This window comes from Micropterus dolomieu, linkage group LG11 (genome assembly GCF_021292245.1).
Source record: "Micropterus dolomieu isolate WLL.071019.BEF.003 ecotype Adirondacks linkage group LG11, ASM2129224v1, whole genome shotgun sequence".
Lineage (NCBI taxonomy): Eukaryota > Metazoa > Chordata > Actinopteri > Centrarchiformes > Centrarchidae > Micropterus > Micropterus dolomieu.
The window spans coordinates 21,816,611-21,834,644 of NC_060160.1; the positions used below are offsets into that span (position 1 = coordinate 21,816,611).

General features: G+C 40.7%; 1 protein-coding gene across 1 annotated transcript in view; it reads left to right on the forward strand.

Annotated features, from left to right (window-relative positions):
- Positions 1-4,479: 4,479 nt before the first annotated feature.
- Positions 4,480-18,034, forward strand: part of LOC123979431 (RNA-binding motif, single-stranded-interacting protein 3-like) — a 101,484-nt gene continuing 87,929 nt past the window's right edge. The window contains exons 1-3 of the mRNA XM_046063345.1: positions 4,480-4,531; positions 5,168-5,323; positions 6,608-6,699. Coding sequence (XP_045919301.1) covers positions 4,480-4,531; positions 5,168-5,323; positions 6,608-6,699 — 300 coding nt within the window. The remainder of the gene's footprint in view (positions 4,532-5,167; positions 5,324-6,607; positions 6,700-18,034) is intronic.

An 18,034-nucleotide genomic window follows, 5' to 3' on the forward strand; every position in this document is an offset into this window, starting at 1 on the left:
TGATGTACTGGCCTGTCTCCTGGTAGCGCCTCCATGCTCTGGACACTACGCTGACAGACACAGCAAACCTTCTTGCCACAGCTCGCATTGATGTGCCATCCTGGATGAGCTGCACTACCTGAGCCACTTGTGTGGGTTGTAGACTCCGTCTCATGCTACCACTAGAGTGAAAGCACTGCCAGCATTCAAAAATGACCAAAACATCAGCCAGGAAGCATAGGAACTGAGTGGTCTGTGGTCACCACCTGCAGAACCACTCTTTTATTGGGGGTGTCTTGCTAATTGCCTATAATTTCCATCTGTTGTCTATTCCATTTGCACAACAGCATGTGAAATTGATTGTCAATCAGTGTTGCTTCCTAAGTGGACAGTTTAATTTCACAGGAGTGTGATTGACTTGGAGTTATATTGTGTTGTTTAAGTGTTCCCTTTATTTTTTTGAGCAATGTATTTCAACAGATCCTTTTTATCTGTGAATTCTCAATGAAAAGTGTATAGTAGCTGTATCACTATAACTAACAATTATTTGTTATCAATTAATCTGTTATTTTTATTCGATCACTTAATCAATTAGTCATTCAGAAAATTACTCATCACTATATCCCAGGGCCCTAGGTGATTGTTTCAGATTGTCAGAGTTTACTGAATCAAGTTTTGCAAATGTGAGAATTTGCTGCTTTTCTGTTTTATGTCATTGTCAGTACATTTGGGCTTTGCACTGTTTACCAGACTTTTTTTTCACAACATCACCTTGGGCTCTTAAAATTTTTGACGGTTGTTTTTCACACTTTTCTGACATTTTATAGACTAAGCTATGATCGTTATAAAAACATTAAAAAATTAATCATTAGCTGCAGGCCTAAACCTCATATTTGAGAAGTGGTGCTTTTTTCATGATAATTGACTTATACTTAATACTCGATTCTCAAAACCTTCATCAGTTAAATAACTACTGATTTCAGCACTACATTCACAAAAACAAAAAAGGAAGAACTCACATTTAGGCATTTTTACAAGTACTATATCTGCAGTTTGAAGGCAAGGCGAGGTCAAAATGATGCACATACTGTAGAATGGAACGTGATGCGGTACTACGGCTGTACCATGTATCATAAGAATCATATTGCAGGCATTGTTATGCATATTTGCTCATAGAGTGTCCCATCTATCTCCTACATTAACCATAATTACTTTTAGACATGCAAAGTACGAATTATTAACATATGTGTAACCACAATGATTTATCGCCGGCGTGCAACAGCAGCTTCAGAACTCTTGATGACTCACAAGGACGTAAACAATTATACTGTTTGCCCCGTTCACCATTGTAATGCTCCATGACTTGTCTCTGATTCATTATTCATACTTAGGGCATTATTATTCCATTGTATGCAGTGCAAAATGGGATCATTAGCGCCGAATATGAGAATGTGAAAAATGGAAATATTGGGGAAAATGGTGGTAGATATAGTGGGTAGGAAACCCCAAACAATCCTGACTATTAGCAGATAAAGAATGGTAATTTCCCCAGAAGTAATTAGGATTAGCATAATTTGACAGTGCATGAATGATGCATGGATGATTGATACGTCGATACACACACTGTAATGAGTCCCTTATCTCCACTCCCCACTGAAGACTTTTGTGGGGAGCATAGCCCAAGGTGCTGTATCTACTGTAGTTCTAGACCCTCCGCAGGGGGACTATGTTAGGGAGAACCCTGCCTCTTAGAAACACATTCATACAAGTACAGTCACAGTCAGTAAAATAGAAGCAGTGGTAGCATAGCACCATCCTGTAGTAACTGATTGAAGATGGTCCTTTTATCTTGACAGGCTCCCTGTTAGAGCCAGACCAGGAAATATGATATGGCAGCTCATGTTCTCTTTATTCCTCTCAGAGAGACCGTTTGTGTGTCTATACATACTGTGTGTGTGCGCGCGCGTGCGTGCGTGCGTGCGTGCATACGTGCGTGTGTGTCATCCGGGCAGTGTGCTTGTGTGTATATACTATACTGTATGTGTGCTTGAGCCACTCTCTATGCGTGTGCATATTAGTGTGCAGCGTTATCAGCAACCACACATGTAGTCAGTCACTTTGAGCCGCTTTTAAGTGACAGCTATCGATTGGATGTTTGTGTTGCAGAGGCTTCAAAGAAACACCTTGCCCTCTGCATCCCACTTGAGAAAGTAACTCTAGAGGACCCGCGTTGAATACAGCAGCAGTACAGCATGTACTTAGCTTCAGAAACACATTCTTCAAGCAATATGTGTGCATCTGTGTATGTGTTGTTTAAGTGTGTGAGATGTGATGGCTTAAATTGAGTGTAATGTTTCTTGACCCTGCTGCTTCTTCGCAGCCTAATCGACTTTTCCTTCTGCTCAGTTACTAACCAAGGATCAGCGTAATATACAGTAAATGCACCCGCAAAACATACCCACACCCATAAACACGGTGCCTTTACACACTATAAAGTAAACAAACCAAGTCTTGAAGGTTCCAGTTCCCTGAAATGATCAAAACACATTTCCTCACTTCCACCTCTCATGGATTAGCCATGCTGACAATTTTAGCTTTATTTGGCCAAGTAATAACACATACAGTAAGATTTCTTCCTCAACCCTAATACAATGGAGGTGAATGGATTTTTGTTTATCGTGCTCACGGCATTTAAAAATTACATTTCCAAATTTCAAATGTCTTTCCTGGAAACAGTGTCCAAATTACTCTGGATAATCCGCAGAATGCATTGTGAAGAGTGAACGAAACTATAATGACTTGACTTGAAGAAAAAGTGTATATATAAATACGCGATTTGTGTTTTTTATGACCCGTTTACTTATTAGGTCAAAATTAGGTCAAAAAGGATAAATTTTACTTTTATCTGTTTTTCTGCTGTGGCCGTGGAATCAGCACTAAGGTTAGCAAGCTAGAGAAAGTAGAGTCCAATTTCCAAGTGGATCACATACTTAACAGCACAATGGGTCCTCCCAAATGTTGAGGGGACTTATGTCTTTAATTGCAAACTGTATATAACCAACATCAAACCTGATCCTGAATCTAAATCTATCTTTAAAATCTAAATCTATCTAAATATAATATAAACCTATACTTAACTATTAAAACTGTGGAGAGAAACCAGAATGACTGGACAGTGGCCCAATACTGAAATCCATTGTCACAACTGTATTGAAGTAGAGGAGCTCACACACATATACAAAAACTGGCTTTTCCATAACCTCCACAACCGTTCTGTCTGATAAAAGCACACATTGAGAGACTTCAGATGTCTACATGTCTCTGAATTATTATTCTCTTTTGCAACCAAATAAGCCTTTAACACTTTTACCCTGTGGCTACGGATCAAACATTCCACATTACAGAATCGTTATGCATATATCATCTACAATAACTGCACAGGGAACAGCAAACTATCTATTACTGGAGGCAGCTAGCTGAGTGTCATTTCAGTTGTCTTCAGTGCATTCAGCTGACCCCAAATAACCTTCTTTCTCATTCTGCCTTTCTTTTGTATGCACCCTTTCTCCCGCTCTCTTTCTCTCTCCCTTCCCTTCACTTTTTAGTCCATTCAAAGCCGCCTGAATATAGGTCAGCATTCTCTAAAATCCTCATCCTGCTGAAAGTTTGATAAGTGCACTCCTGGTGGTAGTGGGGTGAATATTATATTTGTAATTGGGGTTTCCAAGTATCCACAATTGGAACATTGTGGTTATTAAAGAGAATCAGCCAGGGCCTCAGTACCAATCTGTGTGCTTCTCTTAATGTCCCCTTAATATGTTCTTAGATCTAAGGACACTGTGGCCTTCACTATATCTAAAGGGTTAGTTCACCCAAAGTACAAAAAAAACACTGGGGGTATCTAGCCAATGCAGGTAGGTAAATGAATGCAGACATTTCCATACAAAACTCTAGGTCTCACTTAACAGAATAACAATCATGTGAATCACATGCTATAACCTTTCACAGTCATCAGATCTCAACCTAACTGAAAACCTATGGGAGAATTTGCAGTGATGTGTTACTGGGAATCCATATCATAAGTGACACGTCAGCAACTCCGATCTCCATTCGAATGTCACTGTCCTCAGCAGTCCTGTCAGCAGCACAGCTCTTGAGGATAGCTGCCAGACAAACTGTACCAAGCGGACTAACATCAGAATTTTTCTGTAAAAAAATTGTAGTAGGCTCCATGAGGAGTTCATGGAAAGGAAACTGCATTTTCTTTTATTCCATAAATGCTTATGGTGAAAAAAGCTCATTGTAAAACTGGAGTCTTGCTCAAAAGTTATAGATACTATACTATAATATTAATAATTTTACAACATATAAAGAGCAAGGAATTTCAACTGTGGAGAATACTCTCCACTAAAGGCACCAGGGAAACAATTTTGTGGATTGCACACAGCACTCTCCTCCACCATCAGCAAAACACCAAAAGAAGAAATATATTTTGGAAGAATGGTGTTCATCCATTCAGTAGAGTTCCAAAGACTGTACAGTCTATGCCAAGGTACACTGAAGCTGTGATGCTAGTTTGTGGTTGCACCTTTCAAAGACACTTGATGTTAGTAGTTTGTCAACCATCTGTAGTCCCATGAGAACTGTTGGCGTGGTCCGTGGACCTTCCACAGTAACAGGGAGACTGTCTCTGAAAAGACACATTGCTGTCAGTTTTATCAAAGCCAAAATTCAGTTCAGCTCCACTGTATTTGCGGGGAGGCAGGAATCTCACATATATGTCACAAAACCTGGCTAAAGAAAGTCCTGTCTGCATGGCAGGACACTACTGAAGGAAAAAGAAAAGTATGTTTTTTTGTTATTTGGTTGAACCGCTTTGAATAAAAAGGTTTTTATAATGTGTTTTTATGTCAACTGTCAAGCTTTGCTTTCTTGTTTCTAACTACTGCAAATTTCCACATTTCTGGGTTTACTAATGTGATAAAATGGTTGGATGCGCTGTCTACTTGCAGCCGCTTTAATCGTTGATAGCATTTACTTTTTTTTACTCTGGCTGTCCCTTGTATTAGAATCTGGGCCTTTCACTCTGGCTCTTCATATTTCCACAATTAAAGACCCACCCCTCCCCGCCCCACTCTAACAGCTGGCCATTAATCAGTCCTCGCACTCGATTTTTCTTCCGCCACAGGTTATGATTTTCACATTACTCCACACTCCTTCACCGCCATCCGACAGGAAAATGACCCAAACCCCCAACCCCTCACTACCACCGCCTTCGCCACCACCACCACCACCACAGATAGACATACCTCGGCTTTATTACATAGAGAGATGTTTGCTGTTTGTATGAAGCAAACTGTGCACAGGCGACGCATGGTGAGAAAGTAAGGTGTGGCGTGTTTTTGTGTATGTGTGCGCTCATACGCATGTCAGTGTATGATTGTTTGAAACATGATGGTAACCACCGCGGCAAGTCTCCCCCCATCTAACACCCATTATCTTTTTCTAATTATACTTTCCTTCTGAAACAGTGGATCAGAGGGCACCATTGACTGCTTTTAATCTGCCACCAAATTTTAATTAACACAGACGTGACCCCCGCCTCCGATACATCCCGGAGAACGTCAGGATCACAATAACTCATAAATCACAGCCGCAGATTTCATACTTTCTGCTTTCCTCTGGTGATGAATTTCCAGATGGGGCCTGGTGGCTGTTAATGTCAGGAAAAATATGAGCGGGGGGAGGGGCGGAGTTCGAGACAGAGAGGGACAGAGGAAGGCAGTAAGATGGACAGAAAGGCTACATTTGTGAGATACAATTGTGTGTTTATGTGGATGTAAGAGACAGAAATGAAGAAAGAGGGAGAAATGGCAGCATCTCTGGTGTGCTGTCAACCTTTGAGAGATTTGTTACCGGGGAGAGGATTATGGAGGCTGTGAAATGGGGTTGTGTTAAAATGCTTGGTGTTGAGGAACATGATGTGTGCCAACTTCATAGTCTCTGGAAATCAAGGCTGAAATAGTGAAAACTGAAAATGACTCTGTGATGATCTGAAGAATTAATTGATACACCTCTCTGTGTATGTTACTGTGCACATGTGTATACTATTTCTTTAATTATGGACTTCATAAATTACCATTACATGAATTATTCTACTTGGTGAAGTTGATGCATGTTAGTCATCATTAAACTATAGTTAAGAATTTCTCTTCAACAGCAGAATTGCAACAGTGATTCGGCATTCTTGATTTGCACGCACTCAGTGCTTGTGTGTTTTTGTTTGGGTGTGTTTGCATACATGTGTCAGTTTGTGTGTGTGCATGGAGGGGCAGGTGGGCAGGGTGCTAGGGTTTGTTATTACTAAATCGCTCATCCATGCTACTAATTAAGATGCATAGCATCCCCATATGAACGTCAGTGTCGCTAATTATCAAACAATGTAGTGCTCACCAGATATGAGAACTGGCAGCCTCTGTAGTCATGTTACCAACCTATTACTGCTACAATTACCAAGTGTCTGTCAGTCCCCTTGTTAGTCATCTGCCTTCATTTTTTCTTTACTAAAGCCTGTCTTTTTTTTCTTTTCCTCTCCTCTCTCTCTCCCTCTCTTCTTTTCTCTCTCCAGGCTATGGCTTTGTGGATTTTGACAGCCCAGCTGCAGCACAGAAGGCCGTGTCGTCTCTCAAAGCCACCGGGGTGCAGGCCCAAATGGCCAAGGTAAGCAGTGTTTAAGTCTTTAAGTTAGCATTTCCACATCCTCTTGTATTATCATTAGCACGTTTCACATTCAGTTCCCTCAAGGGATTTAATATCGTACACTTAACACACTTAATAGATGTTGATGGATCTGAAAACTGGTATTGTCCATAAACACAGTTTTATGGAAAGTCATTTTCCAGTGCTTTGCTGTTTAATGTCAAACTTCTTCCCTCTAATATAAGAAGACTCTCAAATGTGGGCTTTTAACTGCATTTGTACATCGTTATATAAAGTTTGGGAGGCGACTGTGGTGCATGTAGGTCTGCTTTATCTTACGGACACTTTGTGACTTAGTGCAAAGCTGTAGTCTCATAAAATCCAGTATCAAGACTTTGCTTGTACATGTGTGGGTCCCTTGTTTCAAGTGGTTATGTGTGAAAGTGTGTTTGCGTTGCATTATTCCCAGCAAACTAACTTGGTTGTCACCATGTAAGCTGGCCCTGCTGTAATTGAAGTTTGACCAGTTTGCTTGTCCTATGTTGTGCAGTGTTATTAGCCTGCTAAAGTAGAAGCAGATGAGACGAACTGTTTCATTGGTACAAATAGGGCCCCAGTGAGTTGCGCAATGGAGCCAGGTTGACAGACAGACACACATGGAGCGGTATGGCTTAGAGGAAAAACACACTAGTAGGGTATGTACCTATTCACCATTTAACCTTAGAATCTACCTATAGAAACATTTCAAATGAATGTTGATTCTTACATATTGGGCTGTCTGTCAGTCTTTTTCTCATTCATCTTTTCTACATTTTTTTCTTTTCTTGCTGGCTGTACAGAGAATCAATATAGACTAACGTACAGCAGGGCCCTCTCGCTGGACATTTATGATAGACGAGCCTGCATGGCTAAACCAGGCTATTTTTGAACCAGCCAAAGATTTGCTGGTGTCAGAATATCTAAATAGGTGAACAAAATGTCAGTTGCATTAAAGCAATGAATATGGTGATTACTATAAGGGTACACTATGAGTGATTTTCTCAGACGTGATGGTCCGCATTTGATCTGATCCAGAAATCCCCCCCCGTGAGGCCAAAGAAGCCCTGATGAGATGGAGAATGGCAGTGGCGCCAGTGAAGATGACAGAATTGATGATTACGATGAAGGTGGCAATTATTTTGATCAAATGGGATGAGATCTGACAGGAGGAGATGATATTCTGTGCGGTGCTCAGGTGTGCCATTTCTCAAATACACCATTTGGCCGTTTCCCCTTCCCACCAGTGTCCTTCTTCCAATATTTATAAGAGGGCCAGCTCTCAGAATACAGATAAGACGCCATGCTCTTTGCCCATCTCATTTTAAGACCACACTTTACATTGCTCCCCTTTTCTCGGTCAATATTTTCATGAGAGAGGTCTTGTGTCCCAAAACAAAAGAGCTGACCTTTTTAAGAATGTTTGTTTGCATATGTGTGTGTGTGAGCACATTCACAAAATCATTTTCTATTAGCATTTGTGTATAATAGTTTGTTTTTGAATGTGTCCTTGTTCTGTTCACACAAATGGAAAGGCCAGCATTCTGTGCTGCAGCTCTGTGCTTTTATCACACTTGTGAGAGACATTAAGGAGTAGTTTGCTTTTATAGACTCCCTCTGCATCCCTCTAATGTCTCTTTACCAGGTATCACTACCATCACTCTTATCGGCTCCTCCTCCTCCACCTCACCTCCTCTTCATTCGCTCTAAACCCCTTCTCTTTTGCTTAATGCTGTTTTCTATTGCCATCTCTTTTTCCTCACTACACACACTCATAAACACATTTGTATTCACATCCACCATGTGCTCCCCTGCTCAACATCCAATGAGTGCAATTTATTCCCATCAATAATTAACAGCAGGCTGTCTTTGTGTCTGCCTACCTGCCAAGGTGTCTCTGACACCCTCCGCTCTCTCATAGTGGAGCAGCATTCCTCTGGCAAGACCTGATGAAAATCCCAGGTGTGCATTGAGGAAGGTGTAAATCACAATGACGATTGGTAACGCCACAGACGACTTCCACAATAAGCGCATTCAGCCTCATTCTCTAACTCCCTCTGCTCCATTTTGTCACTTATATCTCTCCACAACAAAGTAATAAACGAATTGCAAGTCAGAGCCAGAGGCTTTGAGCTCATTAAATAAAACCGTCAGAGTAATCATGTTGTGCCTTTTTTCTTGCCTTGACGTCATTAAAACGTTTTTATTAAGGTGCCTTATTTTAAACACAGCTGCAAAGGAGGCATAAAGAGAGAAAAAGGGAAGCATCACTTGATTTCTTCTTCTTCCTCCAATATAGCAGCCTGCTGTCTCTCTCCTCTTACTCCCCTTGGAATTTGAAATACCAAGGCAGCAGAGATGAAACATTGCCTCCCTTTTGTCTTGTCCTCCCCTGGGGATGGTGACAGCAAGAGGGAGGAGAGGAGCCATAATTAAGACACCTAAAGGACACTTCCCACTGTGCCTCCCTTCCTGTCACTCACCTCTACACAAGTCACAGATAAGAGCACTTAGCATAGGTGTGGAGAGTGTGTGTGTGTATGCGTGTGTATTTGAGTACATATGTGTGAGTGCAAGTTTATGCGTGAACTTGTCGGTGTGTATGTGTATGTTTGTGGCACGTGGGAGATGTTTGCCTTCAGGGCTTTCTGCCAGAAAGGCTTTCTTTTGTCCCATACCTAATCAAGCACTTTCGGTGACTAAACCTAACCAAATAGTAAGGCTTTAAGGCAAAAATCCATGAGGGCAAAGTTCTACTAAGTGCGTGTTTGTTTGTACATAAATGGTAATGTGCATGCTTGTATGCACATAACATTCTGTTATTTTTGTGTACATTCACACAACCAAATTAATCACATATTTTTATATAGGCCACCTGCTTATCTTACTGTGTAAAAATCCAGATGTCTGTGCAAATGTTTATATTTCAGCTTATGAATAAACATATTCATTTTTGATTTCTGATTTAATGTACAACATCAGTTTCATAATTATAAGTAATTTTTAATTTTATTTATGTTGCCTAGACCTAAATTAAAAGGAATGATGGACATTTTGGGAGATATGCTTAATCGCCTTCTTACAAAGAGTTGGATGAGAGGATTGATATTACTTAAATGTTTGTATATACAGTATATTGTTTAAATATGAAGCTAGAGTCAGAAGGTTATTAGCCTAGCTTAGCATAATGACTGGAAGCAGTGGGAAACAGCTAGCCTGGCTCTGTCTAAAGTTCATAAATAACTCTACAAATTAAGCAAGATTAAACAATGACAGAATGTGTTTATTAGACCCTGTTAGGTGTATTTTTTGAACTTTGGATAGAACCAGGTTAGCTGTTTCCTCCTCTTTATAGTCTTTATGCTAAACTAAGCTAAGTAAATCATCTTTCAGCTCCAGCTCAGCAAAGATATGAGAGTGGTATCTTCTCACATCAAGTGTTTTTACCAAAATGTCACAGTTATTTTAAACAATCATGGTTCAAAATAAGCAGCTATTTGGTCTGCTATGCAAGGCAGACCTATAGATTAAGATCAAGGGCGTCACTTTGTGTTGAAAAGTGGTGGGGACATAGGGGCTCAGATTAGGGGTGTGAAGAGACACTTCGCTCGCGAGACATCACAATACACGATATTGGGCTCACGAGAACGAGACGAAAAGATCCTTAAACAGTGTTTTAAAGATGTCCTCCATGCTGAGATATATGATCACTTTATTTCCTGCATTCTGGTGAAAGTTTCTGCATGAATTTGTGGTGGAAATGGTTTTTATATATGTAAAAGAAAACACAAAATTCAGGTAGCACGTGACATTTCAAAACGTATAAATATAATAGAATCTAAGTCAAATAATATCATCCCTGCTGAGGCAACACATATGTAGGCGTGATTTAGTCTTCCCTCCTCTTTTGTTATGTTCAAAGAGAGAGAACGGAAAACTTGGCCAAAAAAAAATGTGTCAAGAAGTTGTTAAAATTACTGATTGATGCCTGCACGTTGCTTGTTTTTGTTTTTTAGCATTTGTTACTTTTTTTGGACAATGCACATTTGTGTGTTTGACAATGCACACTGTGCAATCATTTAAATGTTGAATAGGCAAATGGTATGTAAAAATTATAATTAATGCATTTAATAAAAACTTTGTCAATCGTAAGACAGTATATCAATAATCAATTACAAGAGAACTTGTTACAAGAGAATGTAAATTATTGTTGCACTAATTATTTGTCCTACATCTTGTGTGTGTGTGTGTGCGCGCATGCGAGAGAGAGACGTATCGAGTGCAGGCACGTATTTGCCTCCTCAGACTGTGGACTTTATTCTCTGTGTCACTTTGTTCGGATAGCTTTCCGAGCTGAGAAAAGTGACACGTTGAGCAGACAGAATGATAACAGGTAAATGGCGCGTCTAGCTTCGCAGATGCAAACCTGTCAACCAGCCGCTGGCCTCACTCTCCACAGGCTGCCATTTTCCCCTTGAGCCAATCAGACTGAATTATGGGAAGGGCACCCTCGATTGTGGTGTCTGTGTCGGAGAGGTAATTCCGCCTGACAGCTGCTTGCTTTCAGACAACAGCCAGTCTTTATGGAAATCATCCCTTCCTATTCTCGGTGCAGTCGGCTTCTGCTGATAACAGCCTGAATGAAAACAAAGCTGTCCTTCTCTACTTTTTTTTCCCCCCTCAGTCTGAACAACCTGGAATTAGCAAAACAACTCTAACACCTATGTAGTCTGACAGTGTACATCCTGCTCTGAATTCATACATGTTTACGGCAAATATAAAGTTAGAGCTGGCTTTGGATCTGGCCAAAAATTCTATTATGCTGGTGAAGATGTGGATTTTATGCTTTTATTTGTTATATCCTTCAAAGGTAAAATTCCTCTCTGGTTTCTTTTTTTAAATTCTGGCATGTCATACACATTTTTCCCTACAGTAACGTTGGTTACGTATTGTAAATAGAATATTATTTTTCATTTAGAAAAATAGTAGAAAATTAACAATTTTTACACTGCCATTACTTCAAAATTCTGTGCAATGATCCGTTCATACAGTTACTAAAGTGTCAAACAAAGCAGTGGTATTGATTTTGGAGAGTTTTTGCCAATGCCCTGGCCAAGCAGTGGGGACAAAGCGTGTGGTGCAGTGTGCCTCTACCCTCATTCCAATAGCCAATATTTATAAGGTTCACCCAAGCTACAGGCAGCTAGAAAGGCATTGTGTGCCCTTCACTTCACATTACAGTGGGGAAATTATGCTAAAAGCATCATTAAAGTGCCTCCATGAAGTGAATCCCAAATGTTTATGATAACACAGTGCTCGCACCGGCCCATCAACCAGTAGTCACCAGCGGATGCTTCAGATGGTTTAACGGTGTGAAGCGAACCGAGTGAAACGAGTGTTCAGTCCTCTTGCTCTTTCTTGCACTCATTTATTCTCACTCTCTTTCACTTGCTCTGTGTTTTCCGTTCTCTCTCCTGGGGAAGATTTCCTGTCAATATCACATTTATATTCATGTGAAAAGCACGGATCCCCCTCTGGGTGTTCTGCAGTCAGTCAGCAGTTCTGATTATCCTTTAAAGGTGACTCCTCTGACGTCTCAGCTCCACTGACACCCAGGACCCCATGGTTTGGCTCAACACAGGGTGACCTCTGGGCAATAATCAAAGGGATGGCTGACAGTGCTGTTACAGTTGGTTGCTGACAACAGCTAGCATAGCGAAGCCTGCCTTCCACCAAGCATGGGTTGAATATGGGAAGAATGTACAGGGGAAACATGTTGTATTGTGAATACAGCGGGATAATTGGAAAGACTTGGGGATACAGGTGCTCACTCAGCAGCATCACTCACCTTTCCGTTCGATGTGCGCTACCTTGAATGTGATGCCATTTCCTCTCTGACATCTACACAGTGTTTGTTCACAAAGCATATGGTGTCAGAACACAGTGCGGTGATCAGCACTTTCCCCCTGAAGCTGCCATCGACAAGGGCATCCTTATGATTATAGTCACTCACCAGCAGCTCATTTCCTTCCATATTTTTGCTTACCATGCTCCACATTTAAATACAATGTGGAAGTATCCTAATGATGCTAGTCAGCACATAAGCATAGCATGTATATACTTCAGTTGTTGGTTTTCATGTATAGTTTTATCTTTTAGCAAGCACTAATATGCTCTGCCATGGTGACAGTATAGCTTTCAGAAACGGTGTAGCATAAACCTAATCTTGCTTTCCCTACACAGAGCAGTCGCTTTTCTCACTGTTCTCATCTCCGTGAATGTATAATGAGGCACCTAGGCATCATTTTGATTCCCTATACCCTTGACTGGCAAGTTTAAAAGAATTGAGCCTGCTTTAGTTTTGTTCATGATATTACTTTCAATAAATCAGCATATGTTTGCCAGTTTCTTTTTCTCACTATGTCTTTCAATGTTTTTTCAACAGGCCTACGATGCTACTTTTCTTCCCTAAAGGAAGTTACATTAACAATAAAAAAATGAAATTGATACTTGCGGAGACATCTGCAGTGCAGTGAGATAATCTGACTCATAAAAAAAGATGCGATCAATTGCCAATGTGTCATTTCTTGCAGTGTGGTGAGCTGCAGCGCGGCTCAGCATACCTTCCCCCCCTCCACTCCTGCTGCAGAAGTGATAGTTTTCAAGGGCAAAGACAGTGAGAGTGAGACGGACCATCTGATGAGCACTGGCTCCCAAGCACCTCCGTTGGCTTCCACTGTCTCTGCCGTCTAATTACGCTTCAATCATCCACGGGAGCGCTGCGTGCGGTAAATTATTTCGCCGAGCAGTGCGGGGACGTGCCGAGCTGCGAGCGTGCGAGTGAGTGAGAAGCAGAGACACAGAGACAAAGTCGAAATCAGAGAGAGCTAGAGTGAAAAAGAGATGAAGCAAAAAAAGGTAGATAAGAGTATGAGAAAAATGGATTTGAGGCGGAGACATAAAGTGAGAGACACTGCAGAAAGAGAGGAGGCTAGAAGGCATGAGTGAGAGGCTTGCCAGCCATAATGTCGCCTCAAAAGACAGCTTGTACAGCAGGAGACAGGCCTGCAATAATGAACAAAGTTACAAACTTATCACTTATCAGCTAGAGAGAGAGGGGAGTGAGAAAGAGGAAGATGGGGGAGAAAAGGGATAACTGGAAATGGACATCATCAGCATAACTAATCCTGCTGCAGATGCAGATGAGTTGTATGACTGCTGCTGTGTGAAACACAAAGGAATCATTTGGGTACTACTGTATTGTACTATTTCTTCTTAACAATTACAGTCTGTCATTAGGTTGTTTTTGCATGTGTTTTTATTGGTTTCCACTGTAGCGGCAAAAAGGATCTAATTAAAGTACAATTTGGGGTGGTTGTATTTATATATGTGTGAATAGGCTCTATTCTGTTTCCAAATTACTCCAAAATGGCCTTGTGTCTAAATTGCAGGCTTCACAAAGAACAGTGAAGGTCTGCATTCTCAGTATGTTCAATGCTGCCATGCTTGCTTTGAAGCAAACATAAATATGGCTTTTTCAGGCTTGGTAATGGCCACAGTGTGCAGTTATTAGAATCTCTTTGATGTGGCAACTGTGCCAACCTGCTTGCCGTCTCTGTGAATTGATCTGGCTCAATTAGCGGGCCCGCGGAGACGACGTTCAAAGGACCGGGCTTCCACACTCAACATTGACACACATAGACCAGGTGAAACGATTTGCATTCAATTACACAGCTGGCCCTGAGAAGACAACCTGTGAAAAGATCTACATATTGGGCAATCAGTGGTGCAGCTTCAGTGTTAAGGAAAGCGTTCACCAAGAATGTTTGGTGTGTTTTTAACCAGTACAGTTTAATTTTCAGCTTTTGGCTTACTGTGATTTAACTGAACAACTATCTTCTAAACAACTCACCACGGTCTAATTATATCTCAATCTAGCCACCTACTGAATGTGTTTGTGTGCTTACGTGTTTATATCCTTTTTGTATTAAACTACATGTGCACTGTACACAATGAGCCCTCTCTTCCACCCTCCCTCTCTTCCCTGATCCAGCTGACCCATTTCAATTTGTCTTCATCAGTCATACCAATTAACTCGGGAATTAGATTCCTCAATGCCAACCAACCCCAGTTCTCCCTCTATCCCACCATCTCTCCATCTATCCCTCCATCCATGCTTACTTACCTCTGCTACACAGTGCTGTCACTGCACACTTTAATGATGTTCAACCTCCACAACCGTACTGGGATTCTCAGCATTCAGCTATGGTAGCATGCTGTTGATGTACATAAAGGGAGAACACTGAGCACTTTTCTTTCATTGCCTTTTATGAGTCAGTGAGTCTACTACTACAAGGCTACTTACCTGCTATCCTCTGAAGAACTGTAATTTTACATTGAACGGTACTCACAATGCCTATTTTTTGTCCATTGTTTTTCTGCTGTTCATATCTGGCCTCAGTATAAAGTATCAGAAGTGCCTTTCCACCTTAATACTTAAAAAATACAAATGGAAGATAATGACTCACCTACTCACACACACAAACACTAAATCATTAGATTATGAGAAGAGATGCACTATCACAAAGTGTGCGCTACAATCCGTATTTGCATTGATTGAGTTAGAGGTAATGCATGCATGAATACAGCAGTAATGAATATTTTGAGTCATCTCTCTGTAAGCTTTCACACAGCAATGACAATCAATATGCATTTGCATAGTTTTGTGTGATATTCATGATCCACTATACAACAATGATCAACACTATAGGCTGCTATTTTTTTTTATGTTTTCATTCATGTATTAATTTTACTGAAGTAAAACTACAGGATTTGCCGTATGTGCAGTATATTGGCAGAATTCTCAGTAAACTGATTTGAAGTGGACTCACTGCACAATCAATTGGCACACTGCACAATCAATTGGCATACTGGCTGCATATTTATGATCTAAAAGTGACCAAAAATAGCAACCAATAAAAAGAAATTTCTTTCTAAATACACAAAACCTTTTTCCTCTTTTTTTTTAAATCTAGGATATCAAAGACTCATGTTCTATGTAGGATTTCTGATACTAGGGGTATGAGAGTTCAAGATATTAACTAAAAGCGACACTAAAGTGAACAAAGATGGGAAATATTGTCAAATGTCTACAAAGAATACTATAGAAATCAGTGGGACAAGAATGGAAGCTTTCTTGTGTTTCATGAAATATCTAAGTCTCATTTTTAGAAAGATAAGATGAAACTGATATATACAGATCCTCTCCTCATTACGTTGTTACAACATATGCTTCTACATCAAATGTCAAGGCTGGATGACATTGTGAAAACTACGCATAGGAGCAAACTACTATATTTGCGGTCACTATACAGCACTTCGTGATCATGTGAGGTTGTCACTATTTGCGCACGCACACACACACACACACATACACACAAAGTGACTACATTCAAACATAAGTCTTAAATTCATCTTCAATTCACCAGAGATAGTCATTTGAATAATGTATGTCTAGATGCCAACTTTAAGATACTACTTACGTTGAAGTTGCACAGTTGTGAGCTTGTGTGAGTTCACATTCCCATCGAAAGTTACTCTACATTATTTAGTTTTCTGAAAAATCATGTTTAAAATACACTGTGTTAAAAGCAGTTTCCAGTTAGTGTTATAAATAGTTGCCCTTTTATTCACTTAATAGCTTATTTTCACATCAAATGCATACAATCAGACATGCCTGTTCCTTTTTCTTCAGCCAGCTGTCTTCCTATCATTAACTACAACTTTCCTCATTATTACTCCTCTCTCTTTCCCTCTATCCTTACCTCCCTTTCTCTGTTGTACCATATCACCCTCTTTAACAAATTCTACAGCAATGCCATGTTTAATTACGCTGACTGTTTCCATTTCCAGTGGCTTCAATCATATGAGAGAGGTCTGCAGTAAGAGGGAACAGCGAGTCCAGGCTGAGTCCTGCTGAGGGTTGATGAACCAGCTCTCTGACACCAACATAGTCCCTCATTCTGCCTAATGAGGAAGAGGAAAGCCAGAGAAACGTGTCCCTTTTTATCCTTTTCATCTCTCTGACATTGCTCCCATGAGTCTTTGTGTGAGAGAGTGTGGACACGGCAATGCTAGAGATAGTTATGGCCAGGAATAGATGGAAATAGAGACGGTAAAGTTACACATCAAAATATCAAACACTCGTGATTGTGTGAAATGTTCTGTATGATGATTTTATTTTCAAAAGAGTAACGAGAAGGGGGGAATAATGCTTTTCTGACCTTTCTTTCTCTGCTGAGAAATATGGGAGGGATCTCTGCCTTGTCTCAGAGGTCTAAAAAGTCATGGTAAGCGTAGTGTATCAAAGCTCAGAAGGAGCCTAGTCCTTAAGACCTCAGGCCCTGCGGGGGCACACACACTTTCTGTACATACGCACTGTGACTGTTGCTGTGCTGAGGAGGAGAGCAAATGGAAGCGGAGGAGAGACGAAAGAAAAAGAGTGGAGCTTAAAAATGGGTAGCGTGGAGGATCCTTTACCTGTGTAGTTTTATCTCCAGGGTCCTGACGGAGTAGGAGATGGTCGGCAGTTCAGAGGGAGAAATTGAGAGGAGACAGGTAGATGTATGGCACATGAGTGTCTTAGGCCCCTCTGAGGTGGTTTCAGATCATTGCCTCTCCTCCAAAGTGTTTTACAACAAAAACACAACATCAGCACATTCCTAAAAACCCACTCCATGGTTTCGAGTGTGTTTCTAGCAGACAGAGAAACTCACACTAATAACTTTGCAATGTCTCTAGCCCTTTTTTGATTTTTATAGTAAACGTTTTCTATATTCTCAGTGTTGCATTTCAGCGCGGTTTCAGCGTGTGTGTTTTAATAGTCAAAGCAGTTTGTTTAAGAATGTCTCCTTTAGAAAGAGTCTGTCATGCAAATGTACCTTTTTCCGCACATTTATTTATATCAACTCTTATCTAGAAGTCACTAAATTCTCTGCTGCCCTTCTTGCCTCTGCACAGTGTCAGTATTTTGTCTCCATGCATAGTGATTGTCTGTCGTGCAACTGCACGCCAGCTCGTTGTGTTGTCTCTCTTTTTCTGATCGCCCTGTTATCTCCATTTGTCTTTGTTATGTCTGTCGCTGTTTCTCATTCCTCCACTCCACCCTTAAAAGCTGTTATTCTGTCTCCTTCACTTACTGTATGTTTGATGTTTGGCCTGGTTTGTTGTGCTTTGCTTGTGATAATATCCCGGCATTGTTTTTCAGTGCTATCGCAGTATTCTCATGCCATCTTAGTGTTGTGTGAGGGTTATCTTACTG